The 18,241-nt window shown below is 50.2% G+C and overlaps 1 protein-coding gene across 3 annotated transcripts in view; it reads right to left on the bottom strand.

The window, feature by feature from the left end:
• Positions 1-18,241, bottom strand: part of LOC116953601 (disintegrin and metalloproteinase domain-containing protein 10-like) — a 44,123-nt gene that overhangs the window by 16,625 nt on the left and 9,257 nt on the right. For 2 of the 3 annotated variants that reach the window (XR_012947310.1, XM_076075158.1), the window contains exons 2-10: positions 13,719-13,869; positions 12,619-12,737; positions 11,754-12,005; positions 10,607-10,866; positions 6,416-6,508; positions 5,122-5,305; positions 3,477-3,640; positions 2,261-2,444; positions 1,280-1,430 (exon numbers count right to left, since the gene is read on the bottom strand). Coding sequence is in view for 2 of the 3 variants with exons in the window: in XM_076075158.1 (XP_075931273.1) it covers positions 1,280-1,430; positions 2,261-2,444; positions 3,477-3,640; positions 5,122-5,305; positions 6,416-6,508; positions 10,607-10,866; positions 11,754-12,005; positions 12,619-12,737; positions 13,719-13,869 (1,558 nt within the window). In the remaining variant the exon portion in view is untranslated. Of the gene's footprint in view, positions 1-1,279; positions 1,431-2,260; positions 2,445-3,476; positions 3,641-5,121; positions 5,306-6,415; positions 6,509-10,606; positions 10,867-11,753; positions 12,006-12,618; positions 12,738-13,718; positions 13,870-15,286; positions 15,635-18,241 lie in introns of those variants that run through there. The other variant, XM_032973944.2, reaches the window with a different exon arrangement.

Genomic DNA, 18,241 nt, shown 5'->3' with positions numbered 1-18,241 from the left:
CACGGTTGGCTACTTACGGTGGGAAAGAAGTTCAACATGCATACGCACATATATGCATGTGCGAAGGAAGTTAGACATACATGGTAGGTACGGTGAACCTCTTTCGCACCGTACGTAGCCAAGCGTGCTGATCGGAGGTGTGGGAAGGATGGCAGGAGCACAAATAGGCAATTTCTATTTGCACGGAATTTTTCTAACAAAAAATACCCCAATGCCACTCCCCTCGATGGCTTTTCCAGCCCTTTTTTCCACTCTACCAATCTTATTTCTTCGCCGCTCGCGTGCGAATTTTCGCCCGCGTGTCCTACGCATGCTCATCTTGACTGTTGCTGTGTGAATAAGAGGGTGAAATGGGCTGGTGGAGGAGGATGCATGAAATTGCTTCTGCATCGTTGGATTCCTCCAAACAAGTCTGAACAGCTGCTCCACCTACCAAGGGCAATTATCTCGTCTCATGAAACCCACTTAGAAGAGGACACAACAACAACAACAATTGACAGCTGTTCGGTGGATGCATACCCAGGTCATGTGACCTGCAAGAGGGCATAATGATTCACCACCGCTGCTGATTTGATAAATTTTCGTCACAATGCATGGTCATGATTCAACTTAAAATTCCGTCTTTTTATTTTCATTAAAAATGCGGTGATTGATGGCGCCTATAGTGGCTGCAAAAATGCACTTCCCCGGGTATCTTTTATCGGATTAATTCACGAGAACTTTCACGTCACTCCTCTCATCTGTAGATAACAGCAGATAATGGTAACTTTTCTGATACTTGTGCCGATTCCCTTGACCCGCTTTGAGGCTCAGATAACTGGTTACAGCTTGGAGTTCTGGGAGACCAATTCCAGTCCACTCTTGCCCATGGATAAACACGGATGAATGGATTCATATTATTCCACCTACTTCCTGGAAACTCAAAAGTTTCAAAAAAAATATACGGACAGTACCGTGAATTTAAATCTTCAGGAAGACCACTTCTCGGCAATGCCTTTTATTCTATTTATAAATGTGGATCATACGACGATCAATCTCCTTGCTGTAGTCGAAACGTCTCTCTCTCTCTCTTGTCAATAGGTCGGGCGTGTCCCAGCTAGCTCGAGTCACATGGCCACTCACACCAATTGCTCGTGTCCACGCCCCCACGTGTCCCTATATTTCCGTGTCCCTTTGTGCCCACATCCTGATGTCTCCATGTACGCCCCTACCGCCCCCCCCCCACCCCCCATGTCCCAAGCGGTATTGATTGCACCCCTCCCCCCCCCCCGCAGCACACCTGCACTCCACGTCGGGGCGCAGACGGCAGCGCTGCCCGGCAGGGGCGCTGGCGGGGAAGCAGCACAAGTCCACGCAATCCTCCTCAAAGCCGCAGTCGCACTCCTCGTCCTCCTCCACCAGCCCGTTTCCACACACCGGCGTGTCCGACTCTGTGGCGGTGGGGGCAGGGGGGCAGGGGGCCGTGGGGGCCGGGGGAGTTGCGGGGGAGGGGGGCAGTGAGCTCGCAAAGGTGAATGTTTAGAAACGTCCGACGAGAGCGGTGTTCGTCGCTAGCTTTCAAAGGGGGGGGGGGCGGGGGGGCACTTTCACTGATAAGACATCGTCAATGTGAGGGACCGCACACACCGACTGCAAGGGGCGTTTGTGCATTGTCTGGGGCCGCACTAAAGGCCACCAGGGGCCACCAGTGATCCGCGGGCCTTGCAATGAAGAGAACTGGATTCGAGTATTTGGCTGCTAGAAATTTTCAACGTGATAAGTTACTTCGTTGAGCTGTACATTGTGGCCACCCCTGACTCATGCATACTTGTTGTTGGCATGTTCTCTCTCGCCGTGGTCGTGTGTATTTTTCTTCGGGTCCTCTGGGGTTTCCCTCCACATACAGAAACGTACGTTTGGAGTATTTGGCTGCTATACATTTCCACATAAGCCGCTTCGTTGAGCTATCATTTGTGGCCAGGTCGCTTCTGAAAAAAGAGCTCAGTGGGCCTTACCTGGTAAAATAAAAAATAGTTGAGTTTATAGTTTGTTAGTCGTTTTAGGTCCAGCCCCAAAATTGCTGAGAAGCACCTCTCATCCAGAGGGTTTTTCGGGACTAAGGGTTTACGATTTTACGCGGCGGTTGGGACAACAAGGCAAACTTATACTGGTGTCGTCCTTATTCGGACTCACCAGGCCAACGCAGTCAATCAAAAAGGCCTACTGCTACCCTGTAGCGCACTGCTATGTTCGGTGACAACAACGAGTGCGCGCCGCGTACCGATGAAGCACAAGTTGCGCTTGGCCTTGAGCACTTTGCTGATGCTGTCGACGCTGCACGGAGAGAACAGCATGTTGTTCGGCTTGTCGCCCGACTGGGCGTAGGGATACATCAAGTAGTTCCCGGCCGTCCTCTGCGCACGTTCCTGGGACTCGCCGGGCATGCAGCGAGCCTCCGAGTCGTGCTGCGGTCGGTGACGATACACGATGTGGTGGTGGGGGGGAAGGGGGGGGAGACACGGGAGGACAAATTTAAATTGAGTTTGGAAGTTGCGCAATCTGATTCTGAATCTGATTCGAAAGTGTTCAGTCTCTTTTGGGAGGAAACAAGGCGCAATATCTGCTACTTCTCGACTTGAAGTTTTCGTGACTGCAAGGATCCATACTCTTTGATTCTTTCGGTAAAGTCACGTAGGTAAAAAATAAATAAAAATGTAATAAAATAAAAAGAACAAATGATTTAATTTAGTTGTTTTCATTTTTTGTTTTTATTTAATTTCATTTTTATCTATTTTTACCCACGTGACTTTACCGAAAGAACCAATATCTGCTACGTTACATTTTTTATATATTGCTGTTAATCCAGCAGTGGCGCGGTGGTTAGACATCCTTCGCTACAAAACCCGAGTTCGATTCCCCACCCAAGGCATTCATCAGCAGCGACTGACATCTGAACCATCGTCACGACCACCAGGTGGCTTTAGGTCTTCGCCTTGTTACGCAGCCATTAGCCTGGTCGCCAAAGTCTGGGTGGCACTCGAATGCCTGTCTGGGTAACCTGCCATCCTCCATTCTACACATGCCCCCCCCTCCCACCATGCTCCATTACAGGAAATTGTAGCTCGGTGCGTCACACCGTGGAGCGGTTAGTTTTGGACATCCACTCTTTGTAATGAAGTGCAAAGTAAAAGGCCGCAGCTGAAATCGAGCTCCGTGATTTCGCAGGGCAAGGGAGGGATTGATGCAGGAGCCAGCTGGATAAAACATTTTCCGCACCCTTCGCAAAGGGTTTGCGGCAACAAAGGTAGGCGGTCGGCCGCGATAGCATCTGCCGCGACGCAATGGGAACGTATCGTACACGCTTGTTTATTTTGTCACGCGGGTTATTTCGCTCTTCCATTACGGAGGGGGCGGGGGGGGCGGTGGAGGGCAATGCATCAGAGGTAGCTGTTGCTCATCATCGGGGAGACGGAGAGGTGCGCGAGCGGCGATCGTACCGGAGAGCCGAAGTTGTGGCCGACCTCGTGGGTGATGGTGATGATGGACACCTTGAGGGGCACGTGGGACCCGTAGTTGTTCACCGTCACGATGCCCGTGTTGAGCGACTTGCGAGTCCGGTCCGAGAACAGCTTGTTCCTCTCGCAGATGCCGCCCGACGCCCCTGAGCCGGGAAGGAATAGGTACGCGTAAGACTTCGAACGAGGACCAAGCAGGCAGGCGGCCGGCCAGTCGGCCGGGTCGCTTGGAGGTCAAAGCGCTGAACCGCCACAGCAGAGATCCTGGGTTCGAATCCAGGTTTCAGCCCCTGCCTTTGATTAAACGGATTCCTCGATTGTGTCGAGGTCGTGGTCTCAACTCGCTCCCCGCTGACTCTCAAAGAGACCCATAGGCTCACATAGTGACTTAAAAGACTCACGCAGAGGTCCAGCGACTCAAATAGACTCACAACAGAGAACCGTAGACTCACATAGACTGGGATACGATGAACCTATGTTTTCAAGTGCATTCCTGGTTTACGCCCGGTCACCAACTGTTACACAAAGTCATCAGGTAAACTTGTTTCTGCACTTAATTTGCCGTGCGGGAAACATTGCTCTCATGCAGCAGGACGGGTGGGAAGGTGCCGCCTCTCACCGGGTGGAGGGGTTTCCCGGGAGTATTTCTGTGATATCGACAATTGAAAGCCGTGTGTACGCCAAAGGTAAATAATTATCAATGTGTTGCGGAGGATATGTGGCTGTCTAGGCGCGTTGCACACCAGAGCTTTGCGCAAAATCTCGGATGATGCGCGCGCAGGCGAGGGTGCACTGTGTCCCATCACGCAGTGTTGCCTGAGCGCCCTCTGCAGTCGAGATTTCTGTTCAACTAAAGTACTAAACTATAACAAAAAACATTTTGCCAGGCAAGGACCCACTGAGCTGTTCCGCTTATATTTTTCAGAAGCGGTCTGGCTATCACAGATGATAGCTCAACGAAGTGGCTTATCATCACGTGGAAGTTTATAGCAGCCAAATACTCTAAACGCATAGAAACGTACGGAGACCCATAAATATACTTAGAAACCAATGGAGATACATAGAGACCCATAGAGATACATAGAAACCAATGGAGATACAGAGCCCCATCGAGATGCTTAGAAACTCATCGAGATGCATAGAGACCCATAGAGACCCACAGACTAAACTAAAACTAAACAATTTGTATATAAAATAAATAAATAAAACTATTTGACACTCTCCATACAATGGTGGGCACAACGAAATCTATGGATGAAGTGCGCCATTTGGCAAATATAAATTATCATTCAAAACACAACTTTTGTCAATTAAACAATTTTGACTTTACCAGGTAAGGCCCACTGTGCTATATAGATATTTTTTCAGAAGGGGCCTGGCCACAAATGATAGCTCAACGAAGTGGCTTATCATGTGGAAATTTGTAGCAGCCAAATACTCTAAGCGCATTTTTCTAAATGTGGAGGGAAAACCCAGAGGACCCGGAGAAGAATCCACACGACTCCAGGGAGAGAGAACATGCAAACAACAAATATACATGAGTCAGGGGTGGGATCGAACCCACGACCTCTTCCATACCAGGCGAGGTAGTTAACATCTCGCCACCGTGTAAAGAGGAATCTGCCACCTGTGGGAGAGCCAACCCAGGCCAAGCCGAGCACTCCATCTCCGAAATTGCGGTCGGCCATGACGTAGGCTAGGCAGAAGTCGTTGTGGTTCTGCTCCGAGTTGAGATCCAGGAACTTCTCGACACCAAGGCGAGAGGAGCGGAAAGGGTTGCTGGCATCGAGTGCATCCTCCGTCGTATTGATCTGGCCACAACCACAACAACCATCACCACAACCGTCACCACCAAAAACAACCATATCTACCAGTTCCCACGAAGTGACAGAATGTAGTTATGTTGGGCGCTAGAGGAACAACTTTACTGGAATTTACAGAGCAAGGTGCAGTCGGCTTTCCCACAATGCACTTAAGAGCACTTCCGTAGCTCAGAATCAGAATATTTATTTATACTGGAGGAATCCGATGAGCTATGAAGCTCTTTTTCACAGAAGTCCAGTAGGGGCGGGTAAGAACGTTACAACAACAAACAGTACAAAGACACGATAGCAGTGCAAGGTGCAAGAAAGGTCAACAAATCACCCAAACACCCAAATCAAACTAAACCATCCCCATCCTACCAGGCAAAGCCCACCAAGGTATTAACTTATTTTTCAGAAGCGACCTGGGCACAAATGATTGCTCAACAAAGTCGCCCATCATCTGAACATTTATAGCACCAAAATAATCTAAATAGTCTCAATGCATGGAAAAACGGGAGGACCCGGAGCAAAAAATCCACACGACCACAGGGAGAACATGCAAACTCCAAATATACAGCAGACGTCAGGGTCAGGATCGAACCCCTGACCTCCTGCATACATGGCGAAGAAGATAACATTTCCTAGCCACCGTGGCGCCCTTTAATAAATAAATAAAGCTTATCAGTTCTGATTGCATCATCAATTCCCAAGTTTCGGAAAGGCAGTAAAACAACAGCAAAAACTGTCCCCAGACCACACCAAGACAACACAGAATGGACCTTGCCCGAAATATACTGGCTGGCTGAATTCACCAAGCCGATCTTGCCAGCGTGATCATGTACGGTTAGAAAACCCCTGTGTATGTGTGCGTTGAACTTCTTTCGCACCGTACGTAGCAGCCAACCGTGCTCATCAGAGGTGATTGTGCCTGGTTTGGTGCCCTCTGAGGCTATCGTTTCGAGAAGCGACGAAGCTTCGCTGGCAGGAGGTCACGGGACAGATCACCCACGCACTGTGGGGTTGACCGAGTTGGCCCAACGTTGGTGACGTTTGCCCGGGTGGGGTCTGTCATCAAACCGCTGTTATGAAGTCACGCGTCGCCCTCTCTCAACCCACCCGCACGCGCTTCACCACGAAGCTGGTGTCCTTGATGCCGTTGAAGTTGGTCGACTGGTAGACCCTCTCCATGCCAACCACATGCATGGAAATCTGCCTCGAGCAAAAACGAGATGGGGTTATAGGGGGGGGGGGGGGGGGGGGTGAGACAAGACACAGAAAAAGATCCCCCATACAGCCTTCAACAGACCGTTGGGGCAAGTGCTGTTAGCGAGCACCTATGAAAGCCGGCACGGCACACGAGGGGGTGGGTTGCCAACATCACGCCCGGCCGCCTTTGTCTCCTTAGTGGCGATGTTTACACACCTCCCCAGGTACTCATTTGAGGCTGAATCGACCTAGGGGGTGCCCAGGACCAGTTCAGATAATCGTCACCGGTGTTGGCCGTGAACGGGAATCGAACTCGGGTCGCCAGGTTCATAGCACAGCGTGCAAACCGCTGCACCACCGCTCCCCACGGAAATCTGCCACGCACACACACACACTCGGCCACTCAAACGCAAAAAAACATTACCGCAAACGCAAAAAAACATTACCGCAACCACCGAAAACATGTGTCGAGACATCAACCGAATCAGGCCACGAATGGGCGGCATCGAAGATTCGGCGACCTGCGAGCGAGCGGCTAACGAATCCCAGACGTTATTTTATTATTTTATTCTCATTCTACGTGACTTTACCGAAAGAACCAAAGAAGACGGATCCCAGAACATCGGCCGCAACGTGAACACGCCGCCGCCACCTGCTGCCATCGTCTTCGCTCCTTTTAAAGGAGGAATGGGCGACATCCACGCCGCTTCTGAACGAGACAATTGAGTGGATAACAACGTCTAAAACGACATCTTTAATCTGCTGCTATGAATCCGCACAACAGAAGAAGGGTCGCGAGGCAAATCGCTCGTCGCGAACGCAGACTCAACTCCGGTCGTCCTCGCAGCAGCAACGGCAGCGGGGGCTTTTGGCTGGTCATCGAACAAAAGCGGTCGCCGCGCTTGCAGATGCGTTTCTGCGGCCGTCTGGAACGCTCTTGCTTCTGATATGAGGAAGCCATTGGGAGCCATACAATTCTAAATCACCAAGATTGAGAACCAATTTCTTTAGAACTGCTTTCTGCGCTTAGTTTGTTGTCCTTCACCCCCACATCTCTTGATTAGCACGGTTGGCAATGTACGGTGCAAAATAAGTTCAACATCCATACTACACTATACACTGCACAGCACACACTACACTAAACATTAAAGACTACACTATGCACTACTATACACACCACTACTATTCTAAATAGAAAACTAATTTCTTTAGAACTGATTTTTTTGTGTTTAGTTTGTTGTTCTTCAAACAATACCTCCGATGAGCACGGTTGGCTACGTACGGTGCGAAAGAAGTTGAACATACATACAGATCCGTTCATGGATACGGATTTTTGTTTGAATAAACTGGGGGAGGTTGCGCAAGGGATCAAGATATTTGTACAGAACGGTGCAGAAAACGCAAAGTTTAAACAAGTGCTGTGAATGTACGGAGAGGTAAATTAATGTTCGACGGAAGGACATTTAGCGATTCTAGTGGAAAGCTAAGGGCATTGGAGTCTTTAGCCTGTATATGCGCTGCTATACGGCTCGGTTAACATGCTGATAAAAAAAAAAACACGCCAACAATCATTCAGCATTGGTCACGTCAACACAAAGTCTCGTCGGAGGTCATTCAGGCGGTAATTTGCATCTGAATTAAAATTTCTGCGAGCGACAAAGGGACATCAATTGGCAACCAGAGCATCAGCACCGCATGCGCTCGCACGCACGCACGCACTCAACCACGCATCGTAAATAGGCAGACGCATGAGATGGCCCGGTGGCTTGATCCCTGTGATGCTGCAATGTCAGAGACCCTGAGCCGGTACCCACGGAGATCCCGGGTGGTGAGCAGCCCCCCCCCCCCCCCCCCCCCCGTGAGATGTCGCAACCCAGGAAGAGAGAAGTGTTGTGACCTGCAGTGTTGCGAGCTGAATGGGGAGCGGTGGCGCAGCGGTTAGCACGCGCTGCGCTACAAACCCGGCAAACCCGAGTTTCGATACCCGCTCACGGCCAACACCAGTGACGATTATTTGAACAGATCCTGAGCCTCCCGTAGGTCAACTCAGCCTCAAGTGAGTACCTGGTGCCGTGTGGAATAAACATCGCCACTGGGGAGACAAAGGCGGCCGGCCTTGATGCAGGCAACCCATCCCAGTCATGTGCCATTCTGGCCGTCATAGGTGCTTGCTCAACACCGCTTGCCCCCAACAGTCTGTTAAGACTATACGGGGAGTCTGTCTTTTTTATGGTGGTTGAACACAGTGCGGATGAGACGAAACGGTCAGTTCGGTGGACTGAGTCAAGTAAAAAAAGAACATTCTGGAACAAGCGGCGCATTTTTGGCACAAGTCTACCACTCAAAAAGCGCCGTCACCACGTCAACAAAACTAAAAAAAACATCAATATGAAAGCCAGTTGTGGCTTCGAGTTTTAGTTGTTGTATGCAGGAGTACAGAGATGCGTTTTGAGTCATGACCGAGACCTCAATGTTGTGTGGAGGAATCCATCGATGAGTGAAGTTCATGGCAACTGTAACCATGGCTGTAGCAATGGAATGAGACGAAGAACAACATCGAGGAAGTTTTTACTGCAAATGGACAACTCGTGAATTACAGTCCTTGAAGGAAAACACCACATGGCGTTGATTTATTTTGATGTAATTGAAGTTGAATTGTTGTTTTGGTTTTTTTTTTATCTGCTTTAATCACTTTGATATATGATGTTTCAATGTTTGGTTGATAATTATTGTCATCTGATAATATAACCCTGTGAATAAACAGCCCGTGTCTATTTTTTACAAACGCAAGTCTTCTCAAAGTGTCCCTTCACAAAACATTCTACCGTCATCACAATCTTCTCCATTTCCAGAAGGAATTAAGTTGTTAATATAACTTGATTTTTTTACTTTAATTGCTATTACGTAATTTAATTATTTTGATTTGTCAAATTTTTTGTTCTAATAATCAACATTTTGCTTCCCTCCAATTTCTGGGTGCTACTCCAATGGCCATCTCAGTAACCTGCCCTCATCCAGATTATTTTATTGAACCAGGGGAGACCTCATAGAGACTAAGACGAGTCCCATTTGCAAGAATGACCCTGGGTCATTAGTCTTCCAGTACGGAGTGATGATTGCTACGCAGCATTTGTGGGTAATTTTCAATTTTGGCGAATTTGAACCCTGACAAATGTACGTATGTTGAACTTCTTTCGCACCGTATGTAGCCAACCGTGCTAATCGGAGGTGCGGGGAAAAGACAACAAACAAAACACAAAAAATCACTTCTAAAGAAATGAGTTTTCAATATAGATTTAAAAGTGCATAGCTCCAGCGAGTTCCTAATATCAGAAGGAAGAGCGTTCCAGACGGCCGCAAAAGCGCATCTGAAAGCGCCGCACAATGCAGTGACCGATGGACAGCCAGCACAGAATGGCCTACGCTGGCAAGTTACGTCATGGAATCTTTAATGTCCACTTTGAAGAAGACGGTTAACAATGTGGTGGAGGGAGATGTTACACTTGCGCCTCAAAACAGGAAGGACTTGGGTTCAATTCCCAACTCGGGTGCCTTTCTGCAAATTATTTGCATGTTTTCTCCCCATGTCCTGCATAGGATTCCTCCACGTTCTCCGGTTTCTTCCCAAAGAAAAATAATCCATACGATGGCCCAAACATCCCAATGCTTAAAGATGACAGTGCAGTAATACCCCGGTTTATGTCGGGGATTCATTCCTGAAAGGTGCGACGACGAATACCGAAGCGACGTAACATCAAAGCGATTTACAGCGGAGTCGGTGGTGGCGAAGGCTGTAAGCGTGGGGTTTAGCCCGACGCAAATCGAGTAGCGGTGTTCACAAAGCGACGACGTATTTGCTAAACTACGAAAACGAGGGGGAGAACGTAAATCGGGGTATTACTTGCACCCACAAATTAATAAATTGGCATGACACACAGCAGCAGCAGCAGCGACATCGCCCCCTGCTGCGAACAATTGGCAAGGGTCCTCTTGAATCCTCAAATAAGAAATCTTGTGACTCAAGTGTTAAAAATGAAGCCTTCCTGGGTTACAAATCGCTGAATCAAAATCAAAAACATATAGCAACAACGGTGGGGTTACCTGTGCGAGGACGGCCTCCTTGTTCTCGTACTTGGCATAGTAGGTATGGTCGGCCTGGATGTAGAGAGGGCACGTGTTCCGGGGGACGGTGGTCGTCGCTGCCCGCCTGCTGCGCTCCACCGCCGGCCCGGCTCCTGCTCCATCGCCCGGAGCCGACTCGGCCGAGTCGGACTCCACGGCCGACTCCTGGAACCTCCGCATGCGCTCGAGCACGGCGTCACGAGCGCAGCCCGCTCGCGGCCCATACTTGTGCGGGAACTCTGCAGCAGCAGCGCCAGAGTTTTGGTGGGGGGGGGGGGGGGTGGAGAGAGACGGGGGCGCGGCGGCAATGGGAACGCGGGCGACGTGGTCACACGGGAACACGGAGGCATTCATTGGGGGGGGGGGGGGGGGGCATAGGGATATGGGGCATGGGAACATGGGGGGGGGGGCATGGGGATATGGGGCATGGGAACATGGGGGGGGGGCATGGGGATATGGACCCCCCCTTCCGGAGGCATGGAGTTATGGGGACACGGAGGGGGGGGGGCGTGCATGGAGACATGAGGATGTGGGGACAGAGGAACACAGAAATATGGGACGCGTGGGGACGCGGACACAAGCAATCAGTGTGAGTGTTCATGACTCGAGCCGGGACAGCCCAACATTGACAAGAGAGACATTTCGACTACAGCAATGAGATTGTCGTCATCTTTTTAATCTGAAACATCCCTTCGCTCATGGTAGGGGTTGGTTTCGCGTGAATAAACTCCATGCAGCATATACACACTGAAAATAATCCATTCCTTACAGGCACTATTCTACGAGCTTATCACGAGCACGGGACTCTAGCTTATCCCATTAATCAATCCGTCACTACATCAAGCACTCGACACTGCAAAGACAAAGATGCCCCGTATACTGTCGGGGCAAGTGCTGTTAGCGAGTAGCACATATGAAGGTCGGCAAGGCACACGAGGGAGTGGGTGGCCAGCACCACGCCCTGCCGCCCCACCAGGTACTCATTTGAGGCCGACCCCGACCTAGGGTAAGCCCAGGACCGCTTCAAATAATTGTCACTGGAGTTGGTGGCCGTGAACGGGAATCCAACTCGGGTCGCCGGGTTCATAGGGCAGCCAGCTAACCGCTACACCACCTACTCACCCACCTACATCATCCTCATGGTAAATGACGGAGTGGAAGGGTGGCAGTGGTGGCGGTGATAGCGGTGACTTCGATGACGATGACGACGTCGCCGGGAATGGCGATGGCCCCGTCGGAGTTGACGGCGATGACGTCGTCCCCATGTCGAGAAGGTAGTGCTCCACTCGCTCCACGTAGAAGGTCCCCCTGCTCGTGCCGATAAAGCCCTCGAAGCGTCCGTCCATCACCGCTCCGTGGCAGAGGCTGCCCTTCTCCCCTGTCCGCGTGCGCGGAGAGAGAGAGAGATATCGCCGCATGTTGACAATACAAAGTCTGAGAGGTCAAAGCGCCGAGCCGATGTCGCCGAGATCCTGGGCTCAAATCCTAGTCTCAGTCACTGGCGATTAAACCGGATTCTCAAGTGCGGCGAGCTGATGGGCTAAGACTGGTCAACAATGACTGCACAACAACAACAAGAACCCTGATCACAATGAATTTGGTTCTGCGCCTAATTTGGCTAAATTCCACCTCTGAGAATTAAAATTAGTTGGCTATCATTCGACGACATTCCTGTCATATGCCGAGCAGGTGGGAAAGTGGTGCCCCTTTTCTTGAATCAGGACTGCCAGAGGTAACTCTGTGATATCTACATCCACGGGGCGTTCTCTCGCACACAGGATTGATCTGTTTTGTGAGATACTGCGTCTGGTGACTTTACATCGATGGCACAATCGGTACTTGGCATTCGGGAAAAATGCCAATAAAAAAACCCACGCCTGCCACACTGCCCCCTGGCTCCTCGTGCCCCACTTTGTGACGTCATTCCGCTGTTCCCCCCACCCGCCCACCGCTCCCTCCCACGTGGAGAGGCAGTGCCTCCCACGCCTCACCGTGCAGGCTGCCCGTGTAGATGTGCGAGGTGTCGGCTTCCTCGAGACCCTGGGATGTCTGCACCTTGAAGTCATCGCTGAATACCCGGGTGTCCCTCCTCATGCGCAGATCAAAGTGTCTGAAAACACCAAAGACAAAGATCCCCCAGACAGGGAAAGTGCGGTTAGCGAGCACCCACGAAGGCCGGGACGGCGCACAAAGGGGTTGGCAGCCTAACACCAAGCCCAGCCACCTTTGTCTCCCCACTGCTGATGTTTATACACCGCTCCGGGTTATCATTTAATGATGAGTCCACCTAGAGGAGGCCCAGCATTGGTTCAAATATTCGCCACTGGTGTTGGTCGTGAGCTGGGATTAAACTTCCGGTCGCCGGGTTCGTAGTGCAGTGCGCTAGCCGCTACACTACCGCTCCCCTGAAGACACCCCACATGCCCCTCACTCGGCAACAGTGTCGCCAAGAAAGCCAATGCTTCAAAGTTTCTTAGATACATTATTATCATTGGGTTCCCCTAACGACAAGACTCATCAAAGTGCCCCTCGACTCATCTAGCGACTGTCTAGGATGAGAATACGACGCAGATTTAGGAGAGATTGCAGGCATAAAGGATCCATTCTTGTATCTGTTCATTCTGTATAAGTGATATATTTACATTTTGACAACATTAGAAGGTCACCTTAGTGACATTTAGTGACTTCAATTTCGTTAAGTAGCTGCCAAGGCTGTGCTGCTTAACGAACCCGCCCCGTAGACCCCCAACCGCCCCGTAGACCCCCACCCACCCCGTAGACCCCCACCCGCCTCGTTGACCCCCACCCGCCTCGTTGACCCCCACCCACCCCGTAGACCCCCACCGGCCCCGTAGACCCTCACCCGCCTCGTAGGCCCCCACCCGCCTCGTAGACCCCTACCCACCCCGTAGACCCTCACCCGCCCCGTAGACCCCCACCCGCCCCGTAGACCCCTACCCACCCCGTAGACCCTCACCCGCCCCGTAGACCCCCACCCGCCCCGTAGACCCCCACCCACCCCGTAGACCCCCACCCGCCTCGTAAACCCCCACCCGCCCCGTAGACCCTCACCCACCCCGCCGACCCTCACCTGCCGTGCGCCTGAAAGGTGAGTGCCAGCTCCTGCTGGAGAGGGGAAATCGCGCGACGGGCACGCGTGTGCTTGGCGTGTAGCTCCTCCGTGCTGTAGCTGAGTCCCTCGTAGTGTCGGATGAAGCGATTCAGGCGGTTCCCGTAGGAGGCTAGGAGTGGGGATGGATGGGTCGGGGAGCAAGATAATAACCTCAGGTTGTGTTTGTTTTTAAACGCATTGTATTTTGCCCCCGATGCAGGAACCAGCAGAGAGGCTACACGCCACAGAGTAGTAGTTGCAATAATATAATATTCGTGTTATCTGGATTATAAAACGTGCTGGAAAGTAAAACGCTCTCTAAACGTAGTCAATATAGTTATAGATATAGTTACACACACCGACCAGGTTATACAAATCGAGTCACACACACCTACCAGGCTATAGAAATCGAGTTACACACACCTACCAGGTTATACAAATCGAGTCACACACACCTACCAGGTTACACAAATCGAGTTACACACACCTACCAGGCTATACAAATCGAGTCACACACACCTACCAGGATATACAAATCGAGTCACACACACCTACCAGGTTACACAAATCGAGTTACACACACCTACCAGGCTATACAAATCGAGTTACACACACCTACCAAGTTACACAAATCGAGTCACACACACCTACCAGGTTACACAAATCGAGTCACACACACCTACCAGGCTATACAAATCGAGTTACACACACCTACCAAGTTACACAAATCGAGCCACACACACCTACCAGGTTACACAAATCGAGTCACACACACCTACCAAGTTACACAAATCGAGTCACACACACCTACCAGGTTACACAAATCGAGTCACACACACCTACCAGGTTACACAAATCGAGTCACACACACCTACCAGGTTACACAAATCGAGTCACACACACCTACCAGGTTACACAAATCGAATCACACACACCTACCAAGTTACACAAATCGAGTCACACACACCTACCAGGTTACACAAATCGAGTCACACACACCTACCAGGCTATACAAATCGAGTTACACACACCTACCAAGTTACACAAATCGAGCCACACACACCTACCAGGTTACACAAATCGAGTCACACACACCTACCAGGTTACACAAATCGAGTCACACACACCTACCAGGTTACACAAATCGAGTCACACACACCTACCAGGTTACACAAATCGAGTCACACACACCTACCAGGTTACACAAATCGAGTAACACACACCTACCAGGTTACACAAATCGAGTCACACACACCTACCAGGTTACACAAATCGAATCACACACACACCTACCAGGCTATACAAATCGAGTCACACACACCTACCAGGTTACACAAATCGAGTCACACACACCTACCAAGTTACACAAATCGAGTCACACACACCTACCAGGTTACACAAATCGAGTCACACACACCTACCAGGTTACACAAATCGAGTCACACACACCTACCAGGATATACAAATCGAGTTACACACCTACCAGGTTACACAAATCGAGTCACACACACCTACCAGGATATACAAATCGAGTCACACACACCTACCAGATTATAGGATGCACCCTGAACATTTGCTGGAAAAGACAAAAGTCTGCCTTAATCCGAATAAGATGGTCATAGAGGGTGAACAGTAGAGGTGCAGCCCTGCAATTTTCTGTTCATGCCACTGCTGGCGGAAGGCCCCCAGTAGAGGGAGAGCTCGAGAGAGCCCTTCTAGATGGTATTAGGCCTAGCCTTCCACGTGGGCCATGTGAGAGTACTCAAATTTTACCCCAAAATAAGCTGCCTGTGTTATTGGACTGCGGTGTGCCCATTTATACTTCTCGGCGGCTAGGAGGCCGTGGGTGTGGGGGTGTAAGCTCCCAGGACGTCAAACGAGACGTGGGACCTCGTGCCGAGCAACACGTGAGACACGACCCCAGCACACATCACAGAGCCATACAGCACACGCCCGTGACAACCGACACGCAGTGGAAAACATTTTCCTTTGAGTCCAACTGCCGCGCCGTGCTCCTCTCTTCTCTCAATGTAACTCCACGGATGCCTTCATCCCTCCGTGGTTGTTTCATTTTTGCGCGCGCAAACTTTTTCAGTTTTAACACAATCGGGGTGATAGTTGGGGAAATTTTACAACAACAAAGCATATATAAAATTGCTCGCATTTATATAAGGAAGCCACTGGAGCTATGCACTTTTAAATCTAGATGTGAAAACGAATTTATTTAAAACTGCTTTTTTGTTGTTGTCCTTCCCCCGCACCTCGGATTAGCACGGTCGGCTAAGTAGGGTGCGAAAGAAGTTCAACATACACACGTGCGCAGCTCATATTTTGAAATGCGTAAAACTCCCCAACAACGCAGCTTATGTGGACCGCTGACCAGCACCCCTGCTCTCTTACTGCCTACAAAGCTCGTGGCTTGAGGGACAGCAGATGTCAGCTGCGCTGCCCATTGTGCACCAAAGCGATCACTAACACTCGTGTCAGCATTCCCTAAGCCTCCACCCTCCCACATACCGCACCCCATGCCCGCTCGCCCCCCGCATCCCAACCCATGCTCGATCAATTTCGCACGCTCTGCCCTTGCAGCAGCAGCAACAACCCTACTACCAGTCACTCACCACGCGCTGGCTGGGGAGGAGGGCATCTAAAGTTAAGCTCATTGTCACGCCCATAGGTGGCGTCTACTGAGATTAAGAAAAAATACAGACCTCTATTTCCTGTGCTAATTAAATACAAATCCGAAGCACTTGGGGAAATATCTTAGTGTTTGAAGAGACGATGTGAGGGAGATTGCAGTCCTGTCAGTAAACGACGAGGCTTTTGTGGGTGCTCAGCATTGCTTACGGCGGTGGCCATGTACCTTAGGGGGTCACACACAGCCTGCGTTTGCTGAGATCCTGGGTTTCGAATCCGAGTCTCAGCGCTGCCAGTGGCTTCAAGCAGGAGCCAGAGAGGCCAGATCGTGTTGCAACATCGTGGCGATGTTGAGCGATCAGCTCTGCGACGTTTCTCCTAACTCTGGGCGAATTTTGAGGGTTTGTAGTTCAGCGGCACACTCTTAACCGGACGGCTCTTCGCTAAGGGTCACGAGACGAGAGGGTTCGCGCGGGCTTAACGAAGCCCCCATTCGGCGCTCGCGCGCGTGTCGCGTTTTTTTCTCAACGGTTTTACTTAATTTGAAGCTTTAGTGACTGCAGAAATCCATGCTCTTTGGTTTATTTTTGGTAAAATCACGTAGGTAGAAACAAAATTAATAGATCAGGAGGTTTCGATCCCAACACAAGCAATCATCATCAGGTGGGACGGTTTTTTTCTTGCTGTGGTTGTTCCACCTGATGACGGTTTTACTTAACTTGATTCATGTGTCGTGGTCAAATCTTGTAATAAAAAATTCGTCCACTTCCCGTTGTCCAATCAATTTCCAAAATTTTCACACGTACTCAGATCCGGTGACAATGCATGCCTGTATCAAAATCGGCATCAATTAATTCGCTACTTTAAAGCAATATACATTTTGTATGGACGCCTTATTATTTATATATGTTTGTGTAGGTTAAAAAACAGCCACGGTCCCTAAACTCTCCAATCGCCTCGGCCAAGAAGCAGGCACCACGTGTCTCAGGCGCGCCTGCTAAGTGTCAACTAGTTAAGGACACCCTCCACGCAAACAAAAGTTGTACATTGAAGATTCATTTCTAAAGTTATCAATTAATATTATTAATTCAAGCAAGTCGTTTATGTGGGAGCAGGCGCCGCATCATTGACGTACTCCTTGACCGTGAGTTAAACGAAGTTGTTAATAAAAGCGTTGTTTTAAAAGGAGTTTATTTGTGTTTCGGGCGCACACAACAAAAAAAACTCGGAGCTCGAAGTTGTGCGGCAAGACGCCTGCGCGTGCCATTGGAGGTCGGTGCCCAACGAGCGCATGTTTTAGAGAGCAGCGAGAGAGCGAGACAATGCGCACGACATTCGTCATGCCGTGGACTTTTTGTCGTCCTTCCCCCCCCGCACCTCCCATTAGCACGGTTGGCTACGTACGGTGCGAAAGAATTTCAACGTACACACACACACGTACGTAACTGCAGCCCCGACGCTAGTTAATGTTATCAGTATTACTATCAGAAAGGCAGGCAGAGACGAGTGTTGCTGCTGTTGCTGCTGCTGCTGCGATCCACCCTCCCTTGTCCTGATGAGAGAGTTGTGGGAATCCCTCCAAACTCAGTGGAGGACTCATCTTCTTTGGTTCTTTCGGTAAAGTCACGCCTTCTTCAGGTGAAAGGAACAAACCTGTCGGGACGACAAAGCTACAAGAGGGCCACTTGTGTTGTGGGCGAAACGTCGTGAGAATTTTATTGTTTTATTGTATTATTTTAATCTCATTCTACGTGACTTTACCGAAAGATCCAAAGAAGATGAATCCTTGCAGTCACGAAAGCTTTAAATCGAAATCAGTGGAGGACGTTACTCCGTGACGTTGCCTATGGAACAAGAGTCACGGC

This window comes from Petromyzon marinus, chromosome 52 (assembly GCF_048934315.1).
Source record: "Petromyzon marinus isolate PM22_M1 ecotype Great Lakes invasive population chromosome 52, UKy_Petmar_22M1.pri1.0, whole genome shotgun sequence".
NCBI lineage: Eukaryota > Metazoa > Chordata > Hyperoartia > Petromyzontiformes > Petromyzontidae > Petromyzon > Petromyzon marinus.
The sequence above is the reverse complement of the archived record's forward strand: the minus strand, read 5'-3'. Positions and strand labels throughout refer to the sequence as shown.